The 16,377-nt window shown below is 42.5% G+C and overlaps 1 protein-coding gene across 1 annotated transcript in view; it reads left to right on the forward strand.

Annotated features, from left to right (window-relative positions):
• Positions 1 to 16,377, forward strand: part of L1CAM (L1 cell adhesion molecule) — a 403,835-nt gene that overhangs the window by 165,436 nt on the left and 222,022 nt on the right. The window contains exon 2 of the mRNA XM_053695800.1: positions 11,347 to 11,494. Coding sequence (XP_053551775.1) covers positions 11,404 to 11,494 — 91 coding nt within the window. The 5' untranslated portion in view covers positions 11,347 to 11,403. The remainder of the gene's footprint in view (positions 1 to 11,346; positions 11,495 to 16,377) is intronic.

Raw genomic sequence — 16,377 nt, forward strand, 5'->3', positions numbered from 1 at the left:
CTAGCTGTAGTACTTACTATTCTTGCTGCAGATACCACTACCTATGCAACCAAGCACTCTACTGGCCTTACTCACTGCAGTACTTACTATTCCTGCTGTAGATACCACTACCTATACAAACAGTACTGGTCTTACTCGCTGCAGTGCTTACGATTCCTGCTGCAGATACTGCTACATATTCAACCAAGCACTCTACTGGCCTTACAAGCTGCAGTACATAATATTCCTGCTGCAGATACCGTTACCTATACAACCAAGCACTCTACTGGCCTTACTCACTGCAATACTTACTATTCCTGCTGCAGATACAGCTACCGATACAAACAATCACTCTACTAGCCTTACTCACTGCAATACTTACTATTCCTGCTGCAGATACAGCTACCTATACAACAAGCTCTCTACTGGCCTCACTGACTGCAATACTTACTATTCCTGCTGCAGATACCACTACGTATACAAAAAGCACTCTACTGGCCTTACTCACTGCAGTACTTACTATTCCTGCTGCAGATACCACTACCTATACAACCAAGCACTCTACTGGCTTTACTCACTGCAGTACTTACTATTCCTGCTGCAGATACCACTACCCATACAACCAAGCACTTTACTGGCCTTATTCACTGCAATACTTACTATTCCTGCTGCAGATACCGCTACCTATACAACCAAGCACTCTACTGGCCTTACTCACTGCAATAATTACTATTCCTGATGTAGATACTGCTACTTATACAACAAAGCTCTCTACTGGCTTTACTCACTGCAGTACTTACTATTCCGGCTGCAGATACAGCTTCCTATACAAGCATGAACTCTACTGGCCTTACTCAATGCAATACTTACTATTCCTTCTGCAGATACAACTACCGATACAAACAATCACTCTACTAGCCTTACTCACTGCAATACTTACTATTCCTGCTGCAGATACAGCTACCTATACAACAAGCACTCTACTGGCCTCACTGACTGCAATACTTACTATTCCTGCTGCAGATACCACTATGAATACAACAAGCACTCTACTGGCCTTACTCACTGCAGTACTTACTATTCCTGCTGCAGATACCACTACCTATACAACCAAGCACCCTACTGACCTTACTCACTGCAATACTTACTATTCCTGATGCAGATACTGCTACTTATACAACCAAGCACTGTACTGGCCTTACTCACTGCAGTTCTTACTATTCCTGCTGCAGATACTGCTTCCTATACAACCAAGCACTCTACTGGCCTTACTCACTGCAATACTTACTATTCCTGATGCAGGTACTGCTACTTATACAACCAAGCACTCTACTAGCCTTACTCACTGCAGTACTTACTATTCCTGCTGCAGATACCGCTACCTATACATCCAAGCACTCTACTAGCCTTCCTTACTACAATATTTACTATTCCTGCTTCTTATACCACTACCTATACAACCAAGCACTCTACTTGCCTTAGTCACTGCAATACTTACTATTCCAGCTGCAGATACCACTACCTACAAAACCAAGCACTCCACTGACCTTACTCACTGCAATACTTACTATATGGTGCTGCAGATATCGCTACCTATACAACCCAGCACTCTACTGGCTTTACTCACTGCAATACTTATGATTCCTGCTGCAGATACCACTACCTATACACTCAAGCACTCTACTGGCCTTACTCACTGCAGCTTACTATTCCTGCTGCAGATACCTCTACCTATACAACCAAGAACTCTACTGGCCTTACTCACTGCAGTACTTACTATTCCTGCTGCAGATACTGCTACCTACATAATCAAGCACTCTACTGGCCTTACTCAGTGCAATACTTACTATTCCTGCTGCAGATACCTCTACCTATATAAACAAGCACTCTACTGGCCTTCCTCACTACAGTACTTACTATTCCTGCTTCATATACCTCTACCTATACAACCAAGCAGTCTGTTATAGTCTCAGTAGGATCAGATGTAACCTGTAAACCGGACCTCCTTCAATTATATACGATTGTCCTATGTATTAGTTCCATATGAGATAAGAGTCACTGATATCCGTTAACATATAATCATCAATCACAGTTGTGTAATATATAAAAAGATGATAAAATGCATAAAAACGCCAACCAATACTGCACCAACTGTTTAGTGAAGTGCCCGCTCCAATACAGCTGATGTGTGTGGAGTGGCGTAAGGACGATGGGCGTGGCCTTACACGTTTCGTAGGACGTCTTCCTACTTCGTCAGAGGCTGCCCACACTACAGATGAACCATCTATTTATGCGATGGGTACAGGATGTATTTGATACTGTTGACCACTGATACTTTTCATTGCGTAAGGAAAGGAGCGATATAATGCGCAGTATGGTCTCTAGTATAAGACCAATAGAGCCTATTACTGTTGTAATTTGATACGTGGTCTGAGTGCAACAATAAAAATAGATATGCCTGTGTTATTTAGTGTCATTGTCATAAATAAAAACATAGAGTATATGGCAGTCCTATACTTTAAATGTAATATTTAATATTAGCCATATGTAACCCCTGTGTATACTTAATTCATATGTGTAAATGCCAGCTAGAATAATTCATAAGTACAGCTGGAATTACTAGTCTCATACGGCTAGTCAATCTAATCATAACTCTATTTGATTTTAGTTTAAATGGAACATGCGCATATCTAAAATGAATTAAATAAGATGTTTACTATCAGACCAAGTACTGCCCAAAACAAATAAAGTATAATAGATATTTAAGTAAGTAGTGATTAATTCAATATATAAGCATATATACACACAACTCAGAATACCAATATCTAGAGTATGATAAATTCATAATATTGCATACATATATATATACACATGACTAAGATGAAAACCCACACCTAAAAAATCCATCAAAAGATAATTAATCGTCTATCAAAAAAGCAGCAAGATCTATTTCTCTATTCATCCCTTCTGGCTCCATTGAGCCCAAAGTTCTAATCCAGAAGGTTTCTCTGCGTTTGAGTGTGGTTAATTTATTGCCACCCCTAGTATCCAATATAACTCGTTCAATTGCTTTTACTTTTAAACTACTGGTATCTTGATTATGGAATTCAAAGAAATGGGCTGAGACCCCATTTGTAAGAATCCCTTTATCAATATTCACTAAATGTTCCCTGAAGCGTGTTTTCAGACTACGTTTTGTTCTCCCTATATAGATTTTTCCACACAAACAGGACAGTTGATATAACACATGAGTACTTTTACAATTGATTGATTCTTTAATATCATATTTTTTCTAGTCCCTTAGTGAAATTAAGTGTGTTGTGTCGGGGTAACAGTGGGTACAACTGAGACACCCCTTCCTCCCACATTTAAAGAAACCTTTGGATCTTTTCTGTAGCCAGTTGGTATGTTTTTCACTGTCCCTCAATCTACTGGGAGCCAAAATATTCTTTAGACTTTGATTTTTCTTAAAAACAACATGTGGTCTCTCAGAACATTTCTTAAAATTGGATCTTGTACAAGAACAGGCCAGTGTTTCGTAAAGCTTCTTTCTATCTGACATGAAGCTCTATTAAACTTGGTGATAAAAAGGTGTTGATCCTTAATAGGTTTCTTTTTCTGTTTCTTGCTTATTAGATCACTTCTATCTAGGTTTTTAGCCCTAGTATAGGCATTGTGTACTAATGAAGCATCATACCCTTTACTTAAAAATCTATTTTTAAGGACCAGTGACTCCTTTTCATATGTATCCACGTCTGTGCAGTTCCTCCTGACTCTCTGGAACTGCCCAAATGGGATATTGCAAATCCATTTGTGATGGTGGCCACTTTTAGCATGCAAATAGGCATTAGTGTCCATCTCTTTCCTAAAGAGGCTAGTTATAATCGTATGATCTCTGTGTGACAAACTTAGATCTAAAAAGGTAATGGCATCTGCATTATGTGACTTAGTGAATTTTAGATTTAATACATTTTTATTCACATACAGTGGGGCAAAAAAGTATTTAGTCAGCCACCAATTGTGCAAGTTCTCCCACTTAAGAAGATGAGAGAGGCCTGTCATTTTCATCATAGGTATACCTCAACTATGAGAGACAAAATGTGGAAACAAATCCAGACAATCACATTGTCTGATTTGGAAAGAATTTATTTGCATATTATGGTGGAAAATAAGTATTTGGTCACCTACAAACAAGCAAGATTTCTGGCTCTCACAGACCTGTATCTTCTTCTTTAAGAGGCTCCTCTGTCCTCCACTCATTACCTATATTAATGGCACCTGTTTGAACTTGTTATCAGTATAAAAGACACCTGTCCACAACCTCAAACAGTCACACTCCAAACTCCACTATGGTGAAGACCAAAGAGCTGTTGAAGGACACCAGAAACAAAATTGTAGACCTGCACCAGACTGGGAAGACTGAATCTGCAATAGGCAAGAAGCTTGGTGTGAAGAAATCAACTGTGGGAGCAATAATTAGAAAATGGAAGAAATACAAGACCACTGATAATCTCCCTCGATCTGGGGCTCCATGCAAGATCTCAACCCGTGGGGTCAAAATGATCACAAGAACAGTGAGCAAACATCCCAGAACCACACAGGGGGACCTAGTGAATGACCTGCAGAGAGCTGGGACCAACGTAACAAAGGCTACCATCAGTAACACACTAAGCCGCCAGGGACTCAGATCCTGCAGTGCCAGACATGTCCCCCTGCTTAGCCAGTACATGCCCGGGCCCGTCTGAAGTATGCCAGAGAGCATTTGGATGATCCAGAAGTGGATTGGGAGAATGTCATATGGTCAGAAACCAAAGTAGAACTGTTTGGTAGAAACACAACTCGTCGTGTTTGGAGGAGAGAGAATGCTGAGTTGCAACCAAAGAACACCATACCTACTGTGAAGCATGGGGGTGGCAACATCATGCTTTGGGGCTGTTTCTCTGCAAAGGGAACAGGACAACTGATCCATGTACATGAAAGAATGAATGGGGCTGGGTCTTTCAGTATGACAATGATCCCAAACACAGCGCCCGGGCAACAAAGGAGTGGCTTTGTAAGAAGCATTTCAAGGTCCTGGAGTGGCCTAACCAGTCTCCAGATCTCAACCCCATAGAAAACCTTTGGAGGGAGTTGAAAGTCCATGTTGCCGAGCGACAGCCCCAAAACATCACTGCTCTAGAGGAGATCTGCATGCAGGAATGGACCAATATACCAGCAACAGTGTGTGACAACCTTGTGAAGACTTACAGAAAACGTTTGACCTCTGTCATTGCCACCAAAGCATATATAACAAAGTATTGAGATGAACTTTTGATATTGACCAAATACTTATTCTCCACCATAATTTGCAAATAAATTATTTCCAAATCAGACAATGTGATTGTCTGGATTTGTCTCCACATTTTGTCTCTCATAGTTGAGGTATACCTGGGATGAAAATTACAGGCCTCTCTCATCTTCTTAAGTGGGAGAATTTGCACAATTGGTGGCTGACTAAATACTTTTTTGCCCCACTGTAAGTTGCCAAATCTGTTATATTTGTTTCAGGTCCATGCCAAATAATTAAAACGTCGTCTATGAAACGACACCATTTGACTATATGGGATGTAAAGGGTTTAATTCTAAAGATATAAAGGGAAATTCCTCAGGCGCCTCTAGACAGAGGCTGGGGGTATAGGAATAGTGATGCGGACAATCCAGTGAAAAAGTTACTTGACACTCGAGATAAAAGTTACTTTATATATAAAAAATGTATGGAAGTCACTTCGTAAGTACGATAAAAAGATTTTAATGGACACTGAGATAAAATGATCACAAATCTAGATAAATGTACACAATTAATAAAATAAACAAAATCAGGTATTGCAGTACAATGGTAAACTCCTAAAATCAGGTATTGCAGTACAATAGTAAACTTCTAAAATCAGGTATTGCAGTACAATAGTAAACTTCTAAAGTCTAGTAATGCAGTACAATAGTTCTAAAATCACATAAAAAAACCTTCATGGATCCATGAGGAAAAAAGAAAAATAATATAAATTAGTGGAGCGATGTGCATCAACCTAGAAGGAAACAAAAAGCAATAATAGGCCTTTATCAAGACTTTATCGAGCCTTTATCGAGTCTTGATAAAGGCCTATTACGGGCCGAAACGCGTTGACCGATAGGTAAGCCTTATTTCTTTTATACTTTACATTTAGAGACGTTATTGCGCTATGTTGCTTTTTGTTTCCTTCTAGGTTGATGCACATCGCTCCACTTATTTTCTACTTGCAATATACAGAAAGTCCGTATCCCAATACTTTGGATTACCAACACCTATATAAACTCTCTACATATATTTTAAAATCTTTTTATCGTACTTACGAAGTAACTTCCATACATTTTTTATATATAAAGTAACTTTTATCTCGAGTGTCAAGTAACTTTTTCACTGGATTATCTGCATCACTATTCCTATACCCCCAGCCTCCGTCTAGAGGCGCCTGAGGAATTTCCCTTTATCTCACTGTACATTTTCTCGGTGGCTACCAGGTGCCACCACCCTTAGGCTCATAGGGGGCTGTTTGGCGCAGGTCCACCATATATCCATCTTAATTCTAAAGATATACATCTCCTCCCACCAACCCATATACAAATTTGCAAAATTGGGTGCAAATTTGGTACCCATTGCGGTACCTGTTATTTGTAAATAAAATTTTCTTTCAAACAAAAAATAATTTTTCTTTAAAATAAATTCAATACATTTTTTTAATAAATTCTCTTTGTTCTAGATCAATATAGTTAGTCTTCTTGAAATAGTGTTCTATTGCCTGTAGTCCTAGACCATGTGGAATGGATGTGTAAAGAGAAGAAACGTCTAAAGTAATCCACATATATATCCCTCTTCCCATTCAATTTTGGATAGTTGTGTAATTACATCTGTTGTGTCTCTGATGTAAGATTGTAGACAGGGCACCATTGGTTTAAGTATGCTATCTACATACTGAGACAGTTTGGTAGTGAGAGACCCAATTCCCGAAACTATGGGTCTACCGGGGGGTTCTATAAGCTGCTTATGAATTTTGGGCAGGTGGTAGAAAACAGCTAAGCGTGGTTCCACCACCTGCAAAAACTCAAACTCTGATTTGACTCTACTGATCTTACTCACTGCAGTACTTACTATTCCTGCTGCAGATACCACTACCTATACAGCCAAGCACTCTACTGATCTTAGTCACTGCAGTACTTACTATTCCTGCTGCAGATACCACTACCTATACAACCAAGCACTCTAATGATCTTACTCATTGCAGTACTTACTATTCCTGCTGTAGATGCCGCTACCTATACAACCAAGCACTCTACTGATCTTACTTATTGCAATACTTACTATTCCTGCTGCAGACACTGCTACCTATACAACCAAACACTCTACTGGCCTTACTCACTGCAGTACTTACTATTCCTGCAGCAGATACCACTACCTATACAACCAAACACTCTACTGGCCTTACTCACTGCAGTACTTACTATCCCTGCTGCAGATACCACTACCTATACAACCAAGCACTCTAATGATCTTACTCATTGCAGTACTTACTATTCCTGCTGTAGATGCCGCTACCTATACAACCAAGCACTCTACTGATCTTACTCTTTGCAATACTTACTATTCCTGCTGCAGACACTGCTACCTATACAACCAAACACTCTACTGATCATAATCACTGCAGTACTTACTATTCCTGCTGCAGACACTGCTACTTATACAACCAAACACTCTACTGATCTTACTCACTGCAGTACTTACTATCCCTGCTGTAGACACTGCTACCTATACAACCAAACACTCTACTGATCTTACTCACTGTAGTACTTACTATTCCTGCTTTAGATACTGCTACCTATACAACCAAGCACTCTACTGATCATACTCACTGCAGTACTTACTATTCATGCTGCAGACACTGATACCTATACAACCAAACACTCTACTGATCTTACTCACTGCAGTACTTACTATTCCTGCTGTAGATACCAATACCTATACAACCAATCACTCTACTGGCCTTACTCACTGAAGTACTTACAATTCCTGCTGCAGACACTGCTACCTATACAACCAAACACTCTACTGGCCTAACTCACTGCAGTACTTACTATTCCTGCTGCAGATACCACTACCTATACAACCAAACACTCTACTGGCCTTACTCACTGCAGTACTTACTATCCCTGCTGCAGATACCACTACCTATACAACCAAGCACTCTACTGGCTTTACTCACTGCAATACTTACTATTACTGCTGCAGACACTGCTACCTATACAACCAAGCACTCTACTGATCTTACTCACTGCAGTACTTACTATTCCTGCTGCAGATACCGCTACTTATACAACCAAGCACTCTACTGGCCTTACTCACTGCAGTACTTACTATTCCTGCTGCAGATACTGCTACTTATACAACCAAGCACTCTACTGATCTTACTCACTGCAGTACTTACTATTCCTGCTGCAGATACCACTACCTATACAACCAATCACAGCTTACCACTGGTAAGAACATGCTACACGTTTAGTGCCTCCACCTTGGCACTTCATTAGAGATGAAATAATGTGCTCTATCTGCGTCTGTGCAAATATTGTATTTGAGGACAATTCTTGTGTCATTTGTGAACATCACAGACTAGATTGAGGGTACTTGTTTTTGAGTAAATAGTATACCTAACAACAAGTTATGCTTTTATGTGTAGATGTAGATTGTGTGTTTGTGTTTGAAAAGTATGTGTCAACGGTCTGTTATATGTATGCTATAGAGAAAATTGTGTGTTTTTCTAAGCAGTGTGCTTGTATTCACATGAGTATGTAGTGTACCTCACAAGGATAATGTGTGTGCTTGTGAACATATCAAACAGTAGATTGTGTGCATGTGTGTAAGTAGTGTACCTTACAGGGATAATGTGTGTGCTTGTGTACAAATCACACAGTAGATTGTGTCCACGTGTGTAAGTAGTGTACCTCACAAGGATAAAGTGTGTGCTTGTGTAAATATCACACAGAAGATTGTGTGCTCGTGTGTAAGTAGTGTACCTTACAGGGATAATGTGTGTGCTTGTGTACAAATCACACATTAGATTGTGTGCACGCGTGTAAGTAGTGTACCTCACAAGGATAAAGTGTGTGCTTGTGTACATATCACACAGTAGATTGTGTGCACGTGTGTAAGTAGTGTACCTCACAAGGATAAAGTGTGTGCTTGTGTACATATCACACAGTAGATTGTGTGCTCATGTGTAAGTAGTGTACCTTACAGGGATAAAGTGTGTGCTTGTGTACATATCACACAGTAGATTGTGTGCACGTGTGTAAGTAGTGTACCTCACAAGGATAAGGTGTGTGCTTGTGTACATATCACACAGTAGATTGTGTGCACGTGTGTAAGTAGTGTACCTCATATAATAAAGTGTGTGCTTGTGTACATATCACACAGTAGATTGTGTGCACGTGTGTAAGTAGTGTACCTCACAAGGATAAAGTGTGTGCTTGTGTACATATCACACAGTAGATTGTGTGCACGTGTGTAAGTAGTGTACCTCACAAGGATAAAGTGAGTGCTTGTGTACATATCACACAGTAGATTGTGTGCACGTGTGTAAGTAGTGTACCTCACAAGGATAATGTGTGTGCTTGTGTACATATCACACAGTAGATTGTGTGCACGTGTGTAAGTAGTGTACCTCACAAGGATAAAGTGTGTGCTTGTGTACATATCACACAGTAGATTGTGTGCACGTGTGTAAGTAGTGTACCTCACAAGGATAAAGTGCTTGTGTACATATCACACAGTAGATTGTGTGCACGTGTGTAAGTAGTGTACCTCACAAGGATAAGGTGTGTGCTTGTGAACATACCACACAGTAGATTGTGTGCACATGTGTAAGTAGTGTACCTCACAAGGATAATGTGTGTGCTTGTGTACATATCACACAGTAGATTGTGTGCACGTGTGTAAGTAGTGTACCTCACAAGGATAAAGTGAGTGCTTGTGTACATATCACACAGTAGATTGTGTGCATGTGTGTAAGTAGTGTACCTCACAAGGATAATGTGTGTGCTTGTGTACATACCACACAGTAGATTGTGTGCATGTGTGTAAGTAGTGTACCTCACAAGGATAATGTGTGTGCTTGTGTACATACCACACAGTAGATTGTGTGCATGTGTGTAAGTAGTGTACCTCACAAGGATAAGGTGTGTGCTTGTGTACATACCACACAGTAGATTGTGTGCATGTGTGTAAGTAGTGTACCTCACAAGGATAATGTGTGTGCTTGTGTACATACCACACAGTAGATTGTGTGCATGTGTGTAAGTAGTGTACCTCACAAGGATAAGGTGTGTGCTTGTGTACATACCACACAGTAGATTGTGTGCACGTGTGTAAGTAGTGTACCTCACAAGGATAATGTGTGTGCTTGTGTACATACCACACAGTAGATTGTGTGCACGTGTGTAAGTAGTGTACCTTACAGGGATAAAGTGTGTGCTTGTGTACATATCACACAGTAGATTGTGTGCACGTGTGTAAGTAGTGTACCTCACAAGGATAATGTGTGTGCTTGTGTACATACCACACAGTAGATTGTGTGCATGTGTGTAAGTAGTGTACCTCACAAGGATAAGGTGTGTGCTTGTGTACATATCACACAGTAGATTGTGTGCACGTGTGTAAGTAGTGTACCTCACTTTGTGCTTGTGTACATGTCACACAGTAGATTGTGTCATTGCCCTGATATTTAGCATTAGTGTAGTGGCAGCCCGGGGTAATATTGTTTGCAGTAGCCAGATAAGGACACACCTGGTGCCAGTACCTGTTATTAGCTGGTATTCTGCTCTTTCCCACAGGCTCCCAGTGAGACTTACACTGTCTGGCAGACTCACATCTCTCAGGAGTAGGAAATCTTTTTTTTCCATTATTAGAGAACTATTTGTCTCCCTACATTTGTAAATGAAGCAGAGCGTCAAGCTGGCACTATGGACATATAATAACTATTCAGATAAACATTGTCTTTGTATTTACAGGAAATGAAAAAAAAAATGACCATGTCATTTTTTTCATCATAATTTACTGTTTTTAAATCTGTGCTTCAAATGGTTTATTATAAATAGTAGTTGCAGAAAGATAAAGAATACCTGGGTCCCGCATCAATCATGGCTTTTTTCTTGCACTGTGACAATGGCAATGCAGCAGTTAATGTAATGACACAGCCTTGCCCATTCCATCCCCCCAGCAGCTGATTATCTGACTTCTCATGGGAGTGTCCTGTGTGGGGCTTGGTTGCTGTTATTTGTTCATTGACTTTTTCTCTTTTCTACAAGGTGGATTCTGTCCTACTCCTGTCTTCCTGGATGTATTAAGAAGCTGAATTTCTCATCATGGCTTTGACATCGCCCCCCTGGCTTCTGGGAACTGCCCTTGTTTTTCTTCTCTGCAATAACGTTCAGGCCATCAGTATCCCTAAAGGATGTGAGTAAGAACTATCATTCCTCTGAGATGTAGCCTATTTCAAGCTAAGTACCCTTTGCTTTGTCTGATTTGATCTTTTAACGTTCTTTGGGGTTGATGATATTTTAATTAACCAAACAAATACACTCAATTTATATACAAAAATCCTTCTAGATGTTAATGGGTCAGTTTGAAAACAAATGTTACTATCATAAATAGACTTACAACATACAGTGCATTTAATGTTTATGTATTTAACATAATTAATGAATTACTGATTCTAGTAAATCCCTCTAATAAAGAGTGCTGCCTATATCCTGGCTTCAGCACCACGGACAGCACCGGCACAAGCATAATCCTTATACAGCACTAGGGCTAGCTCCCTGAAGTCATTCCACACCCTTCACAGGAAAGGATGCTGCATTTAACCCCTCGCTGCTCAAAAGCAATGCTAAGTACTGTAACATAGATTCAACACAAAAACAAAATGTTCTAATCTAATATAGCTATTTTATGCACTATGTCCCTTACTAACTATGTTTAACCCATTTATATTACAGCTCTGGAGCAGGACATGTGGGTGGCTGGTGATTCCCAGCTGGTAGATTAGTGCAGCTCCTTTGTAGAAGTTAAATACATAGTTAAAGCAAAGGAAATTATAGCATGCTATTTTATGTACTAGTACCGCTGACTAACTGTGTTTAACCCATTTATATTACAGCTCTGGAGCAGGACATGTGGGTGGCTGGTGATTCCCAGCTGGTAGATTAGAGTAGCTACCTTGTAGAAGTTAAATACATAGTTAAAGCAAAATAAATTATAGCATGCTATTTTATTTATACTGCAGCTAACTAACCCATGCTAAGGAGTTATATTACAGTTCTGGATCAGGACGTGGTTGACTGGTGATTCCCAGCTGGGACTTTAGCTACGTGTAGGAGCAGGACATGTGGGTGACTGGTGATTCCCAGCTGGAACTTTAGCTAAGTGTAGGGGCAGGACATGTGGGTGACTGGTGATTCCCAGCTGGGACTTTAGCTAAGTGTAGGGGCAGGACATGTGGGTGACTGGTGATTCCCAGCTGGGACTTTAGCTAAGTGTAGGAGCAGGACATGTGGGTGACTGGTGATTCCCAGCTGGACCTTTATCTAAGTGTAGGAGCAGGACATGTGGGTGACTGGTGATTCCCAGATGGGACTTTAGTTAAGTGTAGGAGCAGGACATGTGGGTGACTGGTGATTCCCAGCTGGGACTTTAGCTAAGTGTAGGAGCAGGACATGTGGGTGACTGGTGATTCCTAGCTGGAACTTTAGCTAAGTGTAGGAGCAGGACATGTGGGTGACTGGTGATTCCCAGCTGGGACTTTAGCTAAGTGTAGGAGCAGGACATGTGGGTGACTGGTGATTCCCAGCTGGGACTTTAGCTAAGTGTAGGAGCAGGACATGTGGGTGACTGGTGATTCCCAGCTGGGACTTTAGCTAAGTGTAGGAGCAGGACATGTGGGTGACTGGTGATTCTGAGCTGGGAATTTAGCTAAGTGTAGGAGCAGGACATGTGGGTGACTGGTGATTCCCAGCTGGGACTTTATCTAAGTGTAGGAGCAGGACATGTGGGTGACTGGTGATTCCCAGCTGGGACTTTAGCTACGTGTAGGAGCAGGACATGTGAGTGACTGGTGATTCCCAGCTGGAACTTTAGCTAAGTGTAGGAGCAGGACATGTGGGTGACTGGTGATTCCCAGCTGGGACTTTAGCTAAGTGTAGGAGCAGGACATGTGGGTGACTGGTGATTCCGAGCTGGGAATTTAGCTACGTGTAGGAGCAGGACATGTGGGTGACTGGTGATTTCCAGATGGGACTTTAGCTAAGTGTAGGAGCAGGACATGTGGGTGACTGGTGATTTCCAGCTGGAACTTTAGCTAAGTGTAGGAGCAGGACATGTGGGTGACTGGTGATTCTGAGCTGGGACTTTAGCTAAGTGTAGGAGCAGGACATGTGGGTGACTGGTGATTCCCAGCTGGGACTTTAGCTAAGTGTAGGAGCAGGACATGTGGGTGACTGGTGATTCTGAGCTGGGACTTTAGCTAAGTGTAGGAGCAGGACATGTGGGTGACTGGTGATTCCCAGCTGGGACTTTAGCTAAGTGTAGGAGCAGGACATGTGGGTGACTGGTGATTCCCAGCTGGGACATTAGCTAAGTGTAGGAGCAGGACATGTGGGTGACTGGTGATTCCCAGCTGGGACTTTAGCTACGTGTAGGAGCAGGACATGTGGGTGACTGGTGATTTCCAGATGGGACTTTAGCTAAGTGTAGGAGCAGGACATGTGGGTGACTGGTGATTCTGAGCTGGGACTTTAGCTAAGTGTAGGAGCAGGACATGTGGGTGACTGGTGATTCCCAGCTGGGACTTTATCTAAGTGTAGGAGCAGGACATGTGGGTGACTGGTGATTCCCAGCTGGGACTTTAGCTAAGTGTAGGAGCAGGACATGTGGGTGACTGGTGATTCCCAGCTGGGACTTTAGCTAAGTGTAGGAGCAGGACATGTGGGTGACTGGTGATTCCGAGCTGGGAATTTAGCTACGTGTAGGAGCAGGACATGTGGGTGACTGGTGATTTCCAGATGGGACTTTAGCTAAGTGTAGGAGCAGGACATGTGGGTGACTGGTGATTCCCAGCTGGGACTTTATCTAAGTGTAGGAGCAGGACATGTGGGTGACTGGTGATTCCCAGCTGGGACTTTAGCTAAGTGTAGGAGCAGGACATGTGGGTGACTGGTGATTCCCAGCTGGGACTTTAGCTAAGTGTAGGAGCAGGACATGTGGGTGACTGGTGATTCCGAGCTGGGAATTTAGCTACGTGTAGGAGCAGGACATGTGGGTGACTGGTGATTTCCAGATGGGACTTTAGCTAAGTGTAGGAGCAGGACATGTGGGTGACTGGTGATTTGCAGCTGGAACTTTAGCTAAGTGTAGGAGCAGGACATGTGAGTGACTGGTGATTCCTAGCTGGGACTTTAGCTACGTGTAGGAGCAGAACATGTGGGTGACTGGTGATTCCCAGCCGGGACTTTAGCTACCTGTAGGAGCAGAACATGTGGGTGACTGGTGATTTCCAGATGGGACTTTAGCTATGTGTAGGAGCAGGACATGTGGGTGACTGGTGATTTCCAGATGGGACTTTAGCTAAGTGTAGGAGCAGGACATGTGGGTGACTGGAGATTTCCAGCTGGAACTTTAGCTAAGTGTAGAAGCAGGACATGTGGGTGAATGGTGATTCCCAGCTGGGACTTTAGCTAAGTGTAGGAGCAGGACATGTGGGTGACTGGTGATTCCCAGCTGGGACTTTAGCTAAGTGTAGGAGCAGGACATGTGGGTGACTGGTGATTCCCAGCTGGGACTTTAGCTAAGTGTAGGAGCAGGACATGTGGGTGACTGGTGATTCCGAGCTGGGAATTTATCTACGTGTAGGAGCAGGACATGTGGGTGACTGGTGATTTCCAGCTGGAACTTTAGCTAAGTGTAGGAGCAGGACATGTGAGTGACTGGTGATTCCCAGCTGGGACTTTAGCTACGTGTAGGAGCAGAACATGTGGGTGACTGGTGATTCCCAGCCGGGACTTTAGCTACCTGAAGGAGCAGGACATGTGGGTGACTGATGATTTCCAGATGGGACTTTAGCTATGTGTAGGAGCAGGACATGTGGGTGACTGGTGATTTCCAGATGGGACTTTAGCTAAGTGTAGGAGCAGGACATGTGGGTGACTGGAGATTTCCAGCTGGAACTTTAGCTAAGTGTAGAAGCAGGACATGTGGGTGAATGGTGATTCCCAGCTGGGACTTTAGCTAAGTGTAGGAGCAGGACATGTGGGTAACTGGTGATTTCCAGCCGGAACTTTAGCTATGTGTAGGAGCAGGACATGTGGGTGACTGGTGATTCCCAGCTGGGACTTTAGCTAAGTGTAGGAGCAGGACATGTTGGTGACTGGTGATTTCCAGCTGGAACTTTAGCTAAGTGTAGGAGCAGGACATGTGGGTGAATGGTGATTCCCAGCTGGGACTTTAGCTAAGTGTAGGAGCAGGACATGTGGGTGGCTGGTGATTCCCAGATGGGACTTTAGCTAAGCGTAGGAGCAGGACATGTGGGTGACTGGTGATTTCCAGATGTGATTTTAGCTAAGTGTAGGAGCAGGACATGTGGGTGACTGGTGTTTCCCAGCTGGAACTTTAGCTAAGTGTAGGAGCAGGACATGTTGGTTACTGGTGATTCCTAGCTGGGACTTTAGCTATGTGTAGGAGCAGCACATGTGGGTGACTGGTGATTTCCAGATGGGACTTTAGCTAAGTGTAGGAGCAGGACATGTGGGTGACTTGTGATTTCCAGCTGGAACTTTAGCTAAGTGTAGGAGCAGGACATGTGGGTGACTGGTGATTCCCAGCTGGGACTTTAGCTACGTGTACGAGCAGGACATGTGGGTGACTGGTGATTCCCAGCTGGGACATTAGCTACGTGTAGGAGCAGGACATGTGGGTGACTGGTGATTCCCAGATGGGACTTTAGCTACGTGTAGGAGCAGGACATGTGGGTGACTGGTGATTCCCAGCTGGAACTTTATCTAAGTATAGGAGCAGGACATGTTGTTGACTGGTGTTTCCCAGCTTGAACTTTAGCTAAGTGTAGGAGCAGGACATGTGGGTGACTGGTGATTCCTAGCTGGGACTTTAGCTAAGTGTAGGAGCAGGACATGTGGGTGACTGATGATTCCCAGATGGGACTTTAGCTACGTGTAGGAGCAGGACATGTGGGTGACTGGTGATTTCCAGCTGGAACTTTAGCTACGTGTAGGAGCAGGACATGTGGGTGAATGGTGATTCCCAGCTGGAACTTTATCTAAGTGTAGGAGCAG

This window comes from Bombina bombina, chromosome 12 (genome assembly GCF_027579735.1).
Source record: "Bombina bombina isolate aBomBom1 chromosome 12, aBomBom1.pri, whole genome shotgun sequence".
NCBI classification, from domain to species: Eukaryota; Metazoa; Chordata; class Amphibia; order Anura; family Bombinatoridae; genus Bombina; species Bombina bombina.